This window comes from Artemia sp. Qi Xiang Cuo, chromosome 11, assembly GCF_049724085.1.
Source record: "Artemia sp. Qi Xiang Cuo chromosome 11, ASM4972408v1, whole genome shotgun sequence".
Lineage (NCBI taxonomy): Eukaryota > Metazoa > Arthropoda > Branchiopoda > Anostraca > Artemiidae > Artemia > Artemia sp. Qi Xiang Cuo.
The window spans coordinates 45,975,755-45,993,016 of NC_142804.1; the positions used below are offsets into that span (position 1 = coordinate 45,975,755).

At 37.1% G+C, this 17,262-nt stretch overlaps 1 protein-coding gene across 1 annotated transcript in view; it reads right to left on the reverse strand.

Annotated features, from left to right (window-relative positions):
• Positions 1–6,653: 6,653 nt before the first annotated feature.
• LOC148947031 (uncharacterized) overlaps positions 6,654–17,262 on the reverse strand; it is a 35,015-nt gene continuing 24,406 nt past the window's right edge. Inside the window, exon 5 of the mRNA XM_089096496.1 lies at positions 6,654–6,869. Coding sequence (XP_088952622.1) covers positions 6,654–6,869 — 216 coding nt within the window. The remainder of the gene's footprint in view (positions 6,870–17,262) is intronic.

The window sequence follows — 17,262 nt, forward strand, 5'->3', positions numbered from 1 at the left end:
TGTAAATTTTTCATCATCCTTAAAATCGTCTGGTCTTACAATCACTGACTCTACAAAATCTACTGCTTTATTGGCTTTCTCTTGTTCTTCCACTAACTCCTCTCCATTAACAGTCAAGGGTGGGTTACCATTATCATCTGTCTTCCCTGTAATCAATTTTTTCACTGTTTTATACACTCTACTTGCAGGCTGTCTAAAATCCAACTTCTCCACGAATTCTTGATACGAAATTTTCTTTGCTTCCACTGTTTGGCGCCTAAAGACTGCATATCTTCTTTGACACATTAAAAATTTTCAAAGTTTGGAAGCTGATTGTACCTTCTTCTTGCCTCTAACAGCTGTTTCTTTGCAACTGTACATTCATTGTTCCACCAAACACTCAATTTGGGATGAATAGGACCTCTTTTACTTTTTGGAGCCAGTTCTTGTGCTATTCCTAAGAGTGAGTTTTGAAATACATCTATCTTTCCATCGACATCTTCACAACCATTCACCTGTGACTGAACGTCTGTTTCTTGTAATTTATTCGTAAAATCTTCCCAGTTAATCTTCTTTAAATTTACTTTGCTAGTTTCTTCATGATTTTTGCATACACTATTAGCTTGAGAAATCTCTACCATAATGGGAAAATGATCACTATACAGGGTGGATTCCATGTCACTTGTTACTGATACTTTTGGTGCCAATGAAGCTGATCCTATGGCCAAGTCTATGGTCACTGATCTTCCTGTTCTGCTGTTGATCCTAGTTGGTAAATCCTTTGGAGTAAACAGGCAGATATCTGAGTTTTTCATTAAAAATTCAAAGATTGTTCTCCCATTTCTATTATCACTTCCGCATCCACACCAAAGACCATTGTGTGTATTTAAATCACCTATAATCATTAGTTTCTCCCCTCCAGGCACTGTTTCTATAATTTTTTCTAGACCTTAAAAGTAAATTACCGTAAAGTAAATTAAAGTCACTTAAAAGTAAATTACCGTCTGGGATATAAATATTGAATATATTCAGCTTTACTTTGTTTTTAAGATGTAATTTGCATTCAACAATCTCCATACGATCCCCTTGTATTGACAAATAATTTTGAATGTGGTTGATTTCCTTGTTAATAACAATAATCACCCCACCTCTCTCTTTATTTCATCTATCTATTCTCACTATATTATAGTCTCTGAATGACGGATTTATATTTGTTTTTCAAATAAGTCTCTTGAATGCAAAACACGTCAATATTATTCTTAATGCAATAGTCTAGTACTAAATCCTTATTCACTTTAACTAATGATCTTGCATTCCAAGACATAATTTTTATGCATGATTTAACGGTCATTTACTTACACACTGATTCAAAATAAGGCTGCTATTCATTTGCATGATTCCCAAACTTTCAATAAAATTACAGAGTTTATCTACTTTTTCCCTGATACGCAAGTTCCCTATGCTTAAAATTTCTGGTGACAACACTAGACCAATCACAATCTTGTTTATAGTATTACTCACTATACTTTGGTGCATCTGACCAATTTCTTTATCCCTAAGGGACACGTTGATTTTTGCTTGTTCTTTATATGCCTGTTTGTTAGTCACTTCAGCATATGACCCATAAACTATTTCAGCTCTTCTAAAACTCATTTGATGTCTTTCAGCAACTTTTAAAATCGCGGTATTTCTTTGTCTGACACTACATTGCATTGAAGTTGATGGGTGTTTACCATAGCAATTGATGCATTTATATAAAGATGTTTTTTTTGTAGATTGTTGTTCTTCATTTGACACAGTCCAGATGTATGCTTGCCAGCACATTGTAGGCAAATTTCTTCTTTTGCTGTGCAATATTTCTTTACATGTCCATATCTTTGGCACTTATGACATTTTATTAATTGTCTCTTATATTCACGTACACTCCGTCTCCTCCCCCCCCCCCATCCAGACAACTGGAGGAAGGAAATTATTTTCAAATGTTAGCAATATTGCAAGACGGTCTTCCATTTTTCTAGTCTCTATATTAAATCTTTTTTGCCTTTTGGCCCCAATTATTGCAATTGGGCTATCTAAACTATCTAAAATATCATCCTCTGAAACTTCAATGGGTACTCCCTTTATTATCCCTCTTACTCACCTTTTCTCTTGGCCTCTATTGCCAAGCCACACATTTGACTTTCCTTCAAAATTTTCTCAGCTGCTACGTCATTTTTCACAAAAATAAACATTTTCCTTCTTTCAGCCAAAACTTCGACCTCAAACTTGTTTTCTTTTAATAGTTCTTTCATGCACTTTGAGAGTCTAAAATCTTCTGGGAATCTTTTTGATTCCTCTTCCTCCTTTACTTCAATGACCATTCCGATCTTGAAAAGCTCTTCTTCTGGGATTTAAAATTCTTTGTTGATATTTAATTTTGTTGACACCCACTGTTTCTGTTTTGACTCCATATTTATCTCTTTCCTTCCATCTTTTGGAACCTGGGATGAGACTCCATCATTATTCTCTGAATTAAACTTTTTCGTTTGAGGTTGTTGACACTCCACCTCTGTAGCTCTTCTTTTTGTAGCTGATTTGTCTATTTCAGTGTTCACACCTTCTGCAATAAAGGGGTTAACACAATCAAACATGTCTATGTCCTGTTCATTATACGCTTCTCTGCCACTTGATAAGGGTGGGTACACCTGATCAAACAGTGGACTATATCTATTTTGCATGGGTACCATTGGTACATAGGATGATACACTGGGTAAACACATGTTATTAGGGCTATTAGATTGGATTGGTATAAACATTTGCCCATACTGGTTAACTACAGGCATTGTTGCTAGTCCTTGCATATTTTGGTAGCCATAGGGGATTTTGACCGGAGCCCCCGATGGCTCCATTATTGTCTACTTTTCTCTTCTTGCAACAAATATTCTTCAAGTCTTTCCAAATTGGCAATATTGTATCTCCTTCAACACTACAGCTCTAGTCTGTCCTTTTAAATTCTGTGGCGATTGAATTGGATAACTTTAAAACGTCTCAAATTCACAATCAGTAATTTACTTTAATCACAGAAAAGATATATTCCATGCATTATTTTCATATAAACCATTTTCCTACCATTTCAAGTTTTTCAAATGCTGTCAACAAAGATAGCACTGAATTTTGCAATTCAAAACTTTGCCATCTACAACTCAGGGTATATATTTCCATTACAGGGGTGGGGGTTAAAGTTCATGGTAAATTTGCTGTGGGCCATATAATTTAGCTAGGATGAAAGTGAAAACATCATTTGATGCTTTTTATAATTCATATAAAATACCTTTAAGGGCTTAAGATGCAATTTGCAACAGAAGCAATTATTGAATTATGAAAGAGCATAAGAAATTATACTGCTAAATTATTATACTAAATTATACTGCCACCTACAAATTTACAAAATAAAAAAGAAATTTAAAACAGTTCTGCTGTGTTTTCTTCTTTTTTTTTGTTAGGCTACTTAAAAACTGCTGTTTAACCTACATGTCAAGAAATCTCAAAGCCAACAGAAGAAACATGGTGGATAGAAAAATAGAGAAATTATTTTGAAATTTTCATTCAGATTAATTGTGACAAATCAATGCTTGCAGATCATGTAACTTTAACAAAGTGGATTTTATAACAAAATAGTAAGTTTGAAACCAATGTTTTAACCCTATTTATACCAAAAAACTATAGAAAGAAATTATCATTTTCAAGGTTCCAAAAAAGGCTTAAAACTGAATTTGAAAAAAAATATTAGTATATTCAGAAAGAGCTTAAAAAAGGGCATCTAGTGGTATATTCAATTTTCTTTTACTTAATTACATGAACTGCTCAATATTTACCAAAGTAAGTTCTAGGAAGGTATTTTGAAGTACCTACCTCTGCTCCTTCTCTCTCTAGAGCACACTCTGGTATCTGTCCCCTTCTAGGAGAATTTTTACTATGCCTCTTTGTCTTGGATGATTCATGAAATTGAAAGGGCTTTTGACATGAGGAGTCAGCATTCAAAACCATATAAGTTATTATAAAATCACCTCTTGGACATCAATACACAAACATTGGGAGCTGTAGCTTATTCAATCAAGATGGTTAGTCAAGATTCTTGCATCCATCAACAGCTTTTGTTGCTCATCTTTGAACATGTTCTATTTTCTGCTGAGTACCCTTGTTCAGGGGAATTACAACATACATCCCAATTTCTATCAATGCTTGCACAAGACCCTTATACAGTTTGGTCATAACTTTACTACTACTGCTAATACAACTAACAATTCAACACAGCACCAAGTTTCGTGAGGCCAACACAGCTATATATGCTCCTCCTCAATCCCAATCTATTCAAAGTCTCCCTTTTTACACCCTCCCAGGAAATACCCATTTCCTTTAAATCTTTCTTTATGACGTCGTCCCACCCCAGATAAGGACAACCTGCTTTCCATTCTAGACGGTTGGCTGAAAAGGATAATTTTTGGCAATGTGTCATCCTTCATCCACACAATGTGCTCTAGCCACCTTAGTCTTTCTTTCATTATAGCCCTAGAAAAAGGTATTGAACCATATTTGGTCAGTCAGCCAGGTACCCAGAACAATCCGTTAGAAATTTCTCTGGGAAATATCTAGCAAATCTTCATCTGCCTTTTGGAGCGGCCATGCTTCAGAGCCATGTTTGATTGCTGTAGCTTTTAATATTCTAATCTTGGTTTGCAGACTTATATTCCTATTCTTCCAAACTTCTTTTAACTGTGAAAAAACACCCTGAGCCTTGGTTATTCCACTTTTAACATCTTCACTGCTTCCACCATCTTTACTAATAATACTACAAAGGTAAGTGAAGCTGCCCACCTGATCAATCTTTTTGTTACTCAACGTCACCTTTTCATCTTCAATTACTCTTACTCTGAGAGACTTAGTCTTCTTAATATTAATTTTTAAACCTATTTTAGCACCCTGAACTCGAAAAACCTCTAAAATTTCATTCAGTTTTCTCATACTTTCATCTAGAATGCTTAAATCATAAACATAATCTAAGTCCTGGAGTTTTTTTTTAACTGAAAGTAAGGAGCAACATTAAAACTTAAAACAAACAGAAATTATTCTGTATATGAAAGAGGCTGTCCTCTTCTCAACATCCCACTCTTTATGCTAAAGTTTTTTATTGTTTGAAAAAGTAGATTTTTGAGAAAGATTCAAACTTTAGAGTAAAGAGTGGGGCATTGAGGATGGGAAAGCCCCTTTCATATATGGAATAATGTCTGTTTGTTTTAACTGTTAATGCTGCTCCTTACTTTCACTTGAAAAAACTTATTTTTTAAATTAAATTTCTGGTTTTTCAATAATGCTGGGAAATCTGCATTCATAGAAAATTCCTTTACCCCATGAAAAATTCCTCCATGGGAGATCCTCCCACATAATCCTCTCTCCCCCCCACCAGTAACCCCCCCCCTGAAAATACTTCCCAAAAACCAATACTATATGTAAACAATGGACTAAGTTCACAACTTGCATCCTTCCTCCAGGGACTGTAGGGGATTAAGTCATCCTCAAAGACATAGTCATTAGATTTTTAAAAAATGCTGAGCAAAATGGTTATCTCAAATTTTGATTGGGTGACTTTGGAGGAAAAAGGAGCATGGGATGGGGCCTAGTTGCCCTCCAATTTCTTTGGTCACTTAAACAGGGCACTAGAACTTTTAATTTCCATTTGAATGAGCCCTCTTGCAATATTCTAGGACTGCTGGGTCAGGGGCAGATCCAACCTTTTGTTCTAGGGGGGGGGGGCGATTCTTACCAAAAAGGGTAGGGGTAGTGTCCTTTTTGTCAGCCAAACAAGGCTGATTTTTTTTCGCGTTTTAAGTGTTCCCGTTGGTCTCTTAATTAACAAAAATGGTGTTTTCATATATTACAATAATGCTTAAAAGAAGTGTACTTGATCAACTGACAACTATTAACAAGAAAAATTGAAGCTTCCTAGCTCCACTGTTTGCAAACCTGTTGATTACCCTGTCAATGCTGATATTGATGTCATGGGGCACATTAAGGAGGGCCAAACCAGTAAGTCTAGTTTGCCCCATCTGTGCTCTGAGCCAGGTTTTCAGTTTGCATAAAGTTGAGAAGCTATGCTTAGCAGATGCCATGCTCACCGGAAGAGATATGAAAATAGCAAGAAGTGAGCTGACATAAGGATATAGGTCTTTGTCAAATTCCTTGGAAGCTTCTCCTGCTGAACAAGGTAAAATACCTCCTTCTCTTTTAACCCAAAGCCATCTACTTTTCCACACATACGCTTCTGCCAAAACAATCATTGCACTGGTAGACAGCATGGTTAAGCCAAGAAGTTGACAGTAAATGCTAGGGATCTCTTTGAAGGAAAATTACAGCAAATCGTCAGTACAATTCACAATATTTGATGGCAGTAGTATGGTTAACCAGAAAGAGTTCAGAGTGTCTCTTGAGAATTGGCTCTTTAAGTCACTTATGACTGAGTAGAGCATAGGTAGAAAAACAGCATGTTGGTAATATTCTTCAGGTGAAGTATGAAGAGGATTATTTTGATGAACCTGTCTTTGTGTAATCCTGGGAACTTCAAGAGACAACTGGATTTCATCTGACAGTTCTTTTATTTGATCAAATACTAATGCAAACTCTTTGTCATACATTTCCCATCACTTTCTAGAACATCTAAAAGATCGAAAACGTGGCCATTGGCAGCACCCAAGTCCAAGGTCTTCTTCTGGAATAGCCTTCTGGAAGGTCACAGCAAAAATGCTGCGTAGGCGCTGAAGGCAAACCCCGAATTCTGCACTATGTAACACTGTCACAAGCGTCTTTGCCTTCAGAGCAGCTGCTGATTCACTCCAGTGACTGATGTGTTCTAAATACTGGATGATTTTTGGAAGTTCAGAGACAAACTGTATAAGTGACTTATGCCACTCAATCCACCTCGTCTTGCATATTCTCGTGAGATTAGCTTTAAGAACCTTATTCAAGACGTAATTTCTCTTCACAGATGCATTAAAAAAATAGAAAAACTTCTTTTATGATGCCTATGGAATTTCTGATGCTCAAAACAGCTGAGCTTCTTGACAAGGAAAGATTCAGGGCGTGGTTAAAGCAGGGACAATGAGACGCGTTTTTAACTTTTCTGAATTTCCACTACAGCACCAGAGTTATTTGATACTATCATTGTGCACCCATCTGTCCCAATTCCAGCACAGTCAAGTAGATTCAAACCCATTTCTTCCAAGAGGCTTGGAACTAGCTGGCCAGTAACTTTTCTTTTGACAGTCAGCTCTTTGTCTGCTGAAGAGCTTTCAAAGGTGGCATGATGAACGTCAAAAAAACCTATGAAGTCCTCGCGTCTATGGTTATCGAAGGCATAGCAGAGAGCAAAACTAAGTTGCGATGAATGTGACACATCTGTTGTCTCATCGAAAATGATGTCATAATACCTTGCTGACTTTACTCTCTCTAGAATGACACCTATAACTTCTTTTCCACAACACTCAATCAACTGGTTTTGAGTTGTTCTGCTGATAAAGGTAGCATTTTTTCCTGATGTTTTCGTTGTTCCTTTAATTTACTGTCGCCACTTTCAACATGATAACGTAGTAGTTCTCAGAAGTTTCCAGTGACATGTCATCCAAGTTTAAGCTGTCATCATCCTGATGGCCCCTTAGTGGAATATTTTGCCTTCCTAGAAATATTATTGATTCCAGAATCGGCTTAAGCCTCTCTCTGTTTTCTGTTACTTGCTTTATTTGCTGTTTGTTAACGCGGTTATTTACAGATTCCTGTGGAGAATGGTAGGCTCTTAGAAGTGCCTTTTTTCATCTTTCCCTCGCCTTAAATGAACAGAATGCAGCTTTTGATACCCATTTGGCAGTTTCCATGGCCTCTCCAGAAGCTCACACTTTATTTGGTCATCAATGGCATGTATAGCACCGATGTGGATCCCAATATCGTTTTCCAGAAGCAGGGTGGGGGGCGGGGTGTTGTTGGATGATCACTCTGAACGCTTACAGGGTTAACAGAAGATTATAAAGTGTCCTGAATTTTTCTATATTCGCCACTTCCAACAGAACTAATTGAAGAGCTACTTGCAGTTACGCTATCTGTTCTGCGAGACTTTGAAATGTCAAAGCGGTCAAGTGTCTTTTGTCCGCGCTTTCCCGACACTAATATCGCTTAAACAACAAAAGTCCTTGTGACAGACACACATTCAAATTTCACTATAAACTGGAACGAAATGTTTGTTTCGACATTTCAGAACATTCAGGTCCGGTTGCGTTGCGTCTCGAACAGGGAGGCGACTGGCGAGAACTAGCTAAAACATACCAGGTAAGCTGTTGGTATGCTATGAGTGGGGTTGCCACCCGGTAAGAAAAAAATCACTAGATTCTTGAAAAAAATATCTCTAAATCAACACCTTAATCACTAGATTATTGACTAGGAATCACTAGAATTATAATACTCTTTGTCATTGTAATTAATAATGGTTTTGTTTATTTATCATGTTCAATACAGGTGCACTTACAGGAAAGGAGTAATATAACCTCCCCCTCCTAGATCTAGAAAAATATCTTTAGATGTTTTGTTTTTTCTCAAGCAAAACTTACCCTTGAATTTTGAGAAATGCCTTTTTGTATCTTTATTCTGAGAACAGGGGCGTCATTTCGGGGGGGGGGGGGGCAATTGCCCCCCAATAATTTGGAGGAAAAACTGTCATATAGGCCATGCCCTCTGACTATCCAGATATGGACCTCTCTTGCCCTCCTTCCCCCCTCCCCCTCAACAAAATGCTGTAGCTACTCCCCTGTCAGAGAATAGAACAAAATCCTTGCTTCCTCCCTGTATTTTCCCAAATTGGTACTCTTGGCTTATACCCCAATCACTGAAAATTGGTTATCGGTGATCTAATAGAAATATTTGCTTATTCTTTTTTAATATTTTTTCCTTGTCAATCCAAAACCCCAGTTTTTCCCAGAAAATATAGAAACTATTTTTATTTTTACTCTAGTTGAGCTAGTATAATTACTGGGACACAAGTGACAATTTTGAAAATGGCCTTTTTTATATTTTCATGGGAAACAATGTTTCCCACTTTTCACAGATTTCGATAAGCATCTGTCTTATTGCTTCTTTTAAAAAAGAAGTACTTGTTAATTATACGTAAAACACCCACGAAGTAAAGTTATGTTAATCCTAATGAAATATGCCACAAAATGATGCAAATATTAATACCTTAGTTTATATAATATTATATTTTGGGCTATATATTTGCACATTGGTGGGAGGGGGGCGGGTGGGGGGGTAAAGTAACCTAACCTTACCCCCACCTCCCTAATTTGCCAATTTATAGCCCAAGTTATACAAGTTCAATGGATTCTGTCGTCCGTTATTTGTTTTTGTGGCTATGAAACTGGTTTTCATAGATCGTACATTTTCCTTATTATCCTTAGCACACTTTCATCCCCAGATCTATCCCTCAGGGGCTGCTTGGGTCATGCTAAATCTAAAGGTATAGTTTTGGAACCTTTTAACTATGCTAAACAAAATGGCTATCTCAAACTTTAGATCAACCAATCTTGGGGGAAAAGAGGATGATAGAGGGGGCTAGTGACCGTTTGATCTGTTTGATCAAATAGAAAGGAAACCAGAAATTTTAATTTCCATTCAAATGGGCCCTTTCCTGATGTTCTAGAACCGTTGGTTCAATACAATCGCCCCTGGGGAAAAAAACAAATTAACATGCATCCATGATTTTTCTTCTGGTAATAGTACAAAATTCAACACGTTTGCAGATAGGGGCCTGAAACCTCTAAAGTAGGATTCTCTGATATGCCAAATCTAATGATTTGACTTTAATTAAAATTCTTTCACTCCCTCTTTCAAAAATCAGGCAATTTTTCATGGTTACTTAGCCTTTTATGGGTAAAACTAAGCTTAATGAATCTTATGAATTTGGAATCAACATAATAAGCTGATGATATATCGATTGATACCAAAATTCTGTTTCTAGAGTTTTGATTACTATTGAGCCTTGTAGCTCCATTGTTACACTTCGTTACCACAAACTGTTTGATATGTTAGCACATAAATCCCAAAACTTAAAAAATAGAACGTTATCTGCGCTTATTAGGTGTTTCAAGTAGATATTAGAAGTAAAAATTAAAATCATTAAACAATTCCGAGGGTAGATACCCCCCACTCCCCTTACTCCCAACCGACTTCAGTCATCAAACTACAATCGATTCAATCTATCTAGTTATATTACAAAACCTATCATAAAAAGTACTCAGTCCTATTTTCTTTTTCAATTATTTCTTTTCTTATATAGGAAATTATATTTAGTGTATAGCTACCTTCTTATTTTTCAATTTCTCAATTTCTGTTATTAAATAAAAAAAACAAGTTTTTTTAACTGAAAGTAAGGAACGACGTTAAAACTTAAAACGAACAGAAATTATTCCGTATATGAAGGGGGCTGTCCCCTCCTCAACGCCTCGCTCTTTACGCTAAAGTTTTTTTATTGTTTAAAAAATAGAGTTGTGAGAAAGTCAAACTTTAGCGTAAAGAGCGAGGCGTTGAGGAGGGGACAGCCCCCTTCATATACGGAATAATTTCTGTTCGTTTTAAGTTTTAACGTCGTTCCTTACTTTCAGTTAAAAAAACTTGTTTTTTTTATTTAATTTTTGAACGTTTTTGAATTAATGCAGGTTTTGATTTTGGCTGACCGTACATGAATAATTAAAACAAAATTTGCATATTATATTTGGTTAAATGGCTTTCTCGAAACTTGTTTAATTTTATTTACGAACGTTTTTATTAGTAATAAATATACGTAACTTAGAATTAACTTACGTAACGAACTTCTATATTCATAAATTTTTAACACGTATATTAGGGGGTTCGCCCCCTAGTCAATACCCTGCTCTTTAAACTATAGTTCGAATTTTTTTTCCAGTTCTTTAAAAATGACCTCTTAATCACAATCAGTTGATCAGTTGAAAAACTTGTTTTTTTTATTTAATTCCTGATCTTTTTCTTTAATAATGCTGGGAAATCCGGCGCCCCCTTCCTAGCACTGTCCCTTCCCCCCTGTCAATTTCTGGCATGGAACGAGCCGTCCCGCTAGCGACCCCCCCTCGCCTGCCCCCCACTCCCCCCCCCACTATACTCTGCCCCAGGATTTCTACATCCCATTAAACCAAACTAAATTTTAACATTGAGTAAAGTTCATAACTTTAAGCCCTCCCCCTGGGGACTTTGGGGGATCAAGTCATCCTAAAAGACATTTTTATCATATTTTCGACCATGCTGAACAAAATGGCTATCTCAAAATTTTGATCGGGTGACTTTGGGAAAAAAATGAGCGTGGGAGGGGGCCTAGTTGCCCTCCATTTTTTTTAGTCTCTTAAAAAGGGAACTATAACTTTTAATTTCCGTTCCAATGAGCCCTCCCACGATATTCTAGGACCACTGGGTCGATACGATCACCCCTGGGGGAAAAAAAAACAAAACACCTAAACACGTATCCGTGATCTTTCTTCTGGCAAAAAAATACAAAATTCCACATTTTTATAGATAGGAGCTTGAAACCTATACGGTAGGGTTTTCTGATACTCTGAATATGACGTTATGATTTTCATTAAGGTTCTAGAGTTCTTAGAGGGTCTTTCCCCCTTTTTTCGAAAATCAGCCAAATTTTCTCAGGCACGTAACTTTTGATGGGTAACATTAAACTTAATGAAACTTATATATTTGAAATCAGAATTAAAATCTGATTCTTTTGATATATCTATTGGTATCAAAAACCCGTTTTCTAGAGTTTTGGTTACCATTGAGCCGGGTCGCTCCTTACTTACAGTTTGTTACCACGAACTGTTTGAAAGTTAAAACAAATTTTGATTAAGAAAACCTTGAAACACAAAGGCCATTTGATTACAATAGATAGCTCGTTTGAAAGCACTAAAAAAAAACTGTAGCTTAAAGAGCGAGGTACTGACTTGGGGGAGAACCCCCTCACGTACGTTATAGTTTCTGTTCGTTTTAAGTTCTAATATTCCTTCTTACATTTCAGTTGAAAAAACTTGTTTTTTTTTATTTAACTTCTGATCGTTTCTTAAATAATGCTTGGAAATCCGGCGCCCCCTTCATAGAAATGTCCCTTACCCCAAAGAAACATCCTCCACGGAACTATTCTCCCGAGTCCTCCCCTCCTCTAGCCCCCCCCCACCAGAAAAAATCCTTACTGAAAAAGGTTGTATACTTCCCAATAACCAAAAAATAATGCTGGCAAGTCCGGCGCCCCCTTCATGGCAATGTCCCTTCCCCCAAGAAAACTTCCGTCATGGAAAGAGCCTTCCATAGGGGCCCCGACCCGCGCCTGCCCCCACCGACCCGAACAAATCTCCTCTGACAACGGCTGTATAGTTCCCAAAAACCAAAACAAAATGTTAACATTGAGTAAAGTTCATGACTTTCAGCCCTCCTCCTGGGGACTTTGGGGGATCAAGTCATCCTAAAAGACATTTTTATCATATTTTCGACCATGCTGAACAAAATAGCTATTTCAAAATTGTGATCGGGTGACTTGGGGACAAAAATGAGCGTGGGAGGGGGCCTAGTTGCCCCCCATTTTTTTGGGTCATTTAAAAAGGGCACTAGAACTTTTAATTTCCGTTCAAATGAGCCCTCCCACGATATTCTATGACACATGGGACGATACGATCACCCCTGGTAAAAAAAAAACTAAAAAACAAACAAACACATAAACAATCACCCGTGATCTTTATTCTGGCAAAAAAAGTAAAATTCTACATTTTTACAGATAGGAGCTTGAAACCTCCAAAGTAGGGTTCTCTTATACGCTGAATATGATGGTGTAATTTTCATTAAGGTTTAATAACTTTTAAGGGGTCTTTCCCTCTTTTTTTAAAAATAAGCCAAATTTTTTAATGCACTTAACTTTTGACATTTAGGACTAAACTTTACGAATGGTATATATTTTAGATCAGCATTGAAATCAGATTCCTTTTAGTCATATATTGGTATCAAAAACCCGCTTTCTTGAGTTTCTGTTGCCATTGAGCCAGGTCGCTCCTTACTTACAGTTCGTTACCACGAACTGTTTGATATTTGCAGATGTAGAGGGTGTATTCTATCCAGCATTTACTCTACTTTCAAAGGTTTTAACAGAAGAAAATCAAATTTAGAACTAATTGATTATAGAGAAAAAAAACATAAATATGAAGACAATTTTTATTATTTATTTTATATTTGCATTTTACAATTTACAATTTATTTTATACTTGCATAGATGCTAATCTTGAACATCTTAGGAACTGTAGTGAATCACTGTCGCTGTTTAAATGACTGTTTTGTGTTTTTTTATTAATTAGCTTCTTGTATGATTTATTTGATTCAACCATGAATCTACGCGCTATATCGTGAAAAAAATCACTAGGTTTAGGAAAAAATCACTAGGCAACATAAGAAATCACTAGAAATAGTGATAAATCGTTAGGGGTTGCAACCCTGGCTATGAGGTGAGAAATACTCGAGGAGGAAACGGCAGTCGAGGAAAAGCTGTAGACTGCTACAAAAACGGCTAGAAAAAAATTATTATCCTTTTTACCACCATTTTGAGGAAGATTACAATTATTATCCTTTTTTGGTCAAGTATCTTAGATGATTTATTTGTTGTATTGATGTGCCTGTTATCAGTATTTTTGCCATTTTCCTTGACTGACTGTCAAAGCCACATCCATCTGGCCCCCACTTGAAACGGGGTCTGTCAAAATATAAACTTTGATTTATTATCTTTTTTGTGGACATTATATCAATATTTTACATTTCGAATTCTCGCAATATCGACAGACAATCAGCCAAACTGCAAAATTGCTCGTAGTGTGGATAAAAACGTTGTTCAGTGCTTTTTCGAAATGTATTTTTCTGGTGCCAAGCAGTTTGTACAAACACAGCTAACTTCAACCACCACTCCTTTTCATATAAAATTAAGCAGCCAAATGGAGAAGTTGCCCGTACCCATTTTACAGGTATTGAAAAACACAGAAGAAACCCCTGAGCACATACTATTGAATTGTAAAATACTGGAAAGAAAACAAGGGAATCACCTCAATTTGAAAATTACACTAGGTCTAAATTATACCCACTGACAGATGTAAAAACTTTAACCGAATCTTCAAAAAGAGATTTCTTCATACATGCTTTTAAACTGTTAATGGATCTAAACCTACAACACCATATATATAGTAGGTCAATTTATGCTGACTTTATTGAATTGGACACACCCTACTATGATTATATCACATATTTTTACCTAATTAGTTAATCTACATGTTTACATATTCATCGATATTTTGAATATTTATAAGCAGTGTTTACAATTATGCCGTTTACTATAATAGTAACGTAATTTTTGCAACTATAGAATTTACATTGTAAGGCAACATCTCATTCAAACTCAAGTGAATTGTCCCAAGAAGAAGTCTACGAATTTATCACGAGAAAGAAGAAAAAATTTAAAGATTGGGATACATTTTCAACCCGACCCACAAAGAAGAGGGGCGAATGATCTGATTTTCAGGACGCACACCTTGATTGTCTACAGTTGATTGAACGTAATGTAAAAAGGTTTTAGAGTCTAGTTACAGTAGCTAGAACATGCGTTCGTGCAGACTTCTGTAAGTGCAGTTAAAAAATTTTACAGCCCGTCTAGGGGGGGGGGGCGACCCCCCCCTCTGGATCCGCCCCTGTACTGGTTCAATATGAATATCCCTGGGAAGACAAAAAAAACAAAAAAATTGGCATCTGTGATCTTTTTTCTGGCAAAAAGTACAAAATTCCACATTTTTGCAGATAGGAGCTTGAAATTTCTACAGTAGGGTTCTCTTTATACAATGAATCTATGCTGTGATTTTCATTAAGATTTTATGACTTTTAGGGGTTTCACCCTTTTTTTGAAAATAAGGCAAATATTCTCAGGCTTATAACTTTTGATGGGTAAGACTAAACCTGATGAAAGTAGAATGGCCTTATTGAGCCCCACGATTCACCCCTGCTGCCACCTACAACTTTTTTTAACACCATATATGGGCATAGAACCACGTGGTTTATGGTTTTTGTCAATGAAAATGAAAAAACAGGAATTTTGTCACATTTATGGATGTTTTCTTGGCTGGTTATGTGTGTTGGTCGATTTATTTGATGTTTTTCATGGATGTTTAATGGTTTTTGTCAGTGAGAATGAAAAAACAGGAACTTTGTCACATTTATGGATGTCAACAGCAATTCATGTCTGTTTTATGGTTTTCTCACTGAGAATGAAAAAACAGGAATTTTCTCACTTGGAAAAACAGGAATTTTCTCACTTGAAAAAACAGGAACTTTGTCACATTTATGGTTGTTTTCATGGATGGTTATGTGTGTTGTTCGATTTATTTGATGTTTTTCTCGGATGTCAACATCAAATTATGGATGTTTTATGGTTTTTGTCAGTGAGAATATGAAAAACAGGATCTTTCTCACATTTGTGTCTGTTTTCATGGTTTTTGTCAGGGAGAATTTGAAAAACAGGAACTTTGTCACATTTAAGGATAACAACAGCAATTTATGTTCCTGTTTTATGTCTGTTCATTGTCAGTGAGAATGGACATGCTTGACGTGAATGCTATGAGATTGTTTGGATAGCCTGGCCTGAGAAATTGATTTACATAATCGCCAGGGGGAATTATTGATTCACGAAGGGGGAATTAAGAAATATTAAGGTTTCTTTAATCTTTAGGCCTGAGGGATAAACGCTCTATAGGTCAGAGAGAAAAATTAATATTCTATTTTTAAATAGGGCTTCATTGATCTTTAATGTCTGGAATTATAAATGACATCACTTGTTATCTTCGAATTATACGGGAGTCTAAAGAGATATAAATACTATTTTTAAATACGGCTTCACGGAGCTTTAAGTCGGAGATATAAATTGATATTCTAACGAAACCCTAATAGTTTAGCTAGGAAAATTTATGAGATGAAGAGATTAACGTAGGAAAGGGTTTCCTAGAAATTTGAAATGCGTTAGCGCAGAGATGCCAAACAAATGGAACACGCTGAAATTACGTTTAGGGATTATTTGGGCGAAACCGTTTTATCCATTTTATGGGATTATTTCGGCAAAACAGTTAGAGACATTTTGAAAGAAGATTTTAGGAACGGTTTTAGAAGAGAATTTGAGGGTGAAACTCTGTGGTCGTTATAATACACAAGTTGCATTTGAACAGTGTTGTGAGGTCCTCTACCCCAACCCCCAAGGGTTCCGCTCCCCCCCCCCCCCCGAAGGAAGCGCTCGGTCCTCAAAGGTCCCCCAAGCTCCCAAAGAGCCCCAGCCCTCCAAACGCCCTCCTCAGACCCTCCCCTGGTCCTCAAGGGCCCCCCAGACCCCCAAAGGTCCCCCGGACCCCAAACGCTCTCCTCAGACCCTCAAACGCCCTCCTCAGACCCTCAAAGGCCCTCCCCTGGTCCTCAAGGGGCCCCCCAGACCCCCAAAGGTCCCCCGGACCCCAAAGGCTCTCCTCAGACCCTCAAAGGCCCTCACCCGGTCCTCAAAGGTCCACCGGACCCCAAAGGGCCCCCCGGACCCCAAATGCCCTCCCCCCAGTTCTCAAAGGTCCCCCGGGACCGAGAAGTGCCACGGGCCCGGAAAGCGCCACCGGGGGCTGCGCCGCAGGGGGCTGCGCCGCGGGTCGGGGGAAGCACCGCTGGGGATGCGCCGCAGGGAGGCGCCGCAGGGATGCGCCGCCCCATTTTTTAATATTTTTTTTGTGCATTGAGACACAGAACGACCCTTCCCCCCCCAAAAAAAAGGTCCCCCGACACTCCAAAGGCCTGATTTTTCAAACTTCATTTTTAATTTCTTTCACTAAAATGCAAGAGTTGGAATATTCCAGTAGTGTATGGTTGTGGTTTACCTTGTCACAGTTACATTTTCTTGATTTTTCAAAGTTCATTTGAATTTATTTCGTTGAAATGCAATAGTTGGACTATTTCCCTAGTGTTAGGTTGTGGTTTACCTTGTCACAGTTACATTTTCTTGATTTTTCAAAGTTAATTTTTAATTTCTTTCTTTGAAAATCAAGAGTTGGAATATTTAAGTAGTGTTTGGTTGTTGTTTACATTGTCAAATTTAAATTATATTGAATTTTCAAATTTAAAATTGAGTTTCTTTAGTTGAAATGCAAGAGTTGGAATATTTCAGTA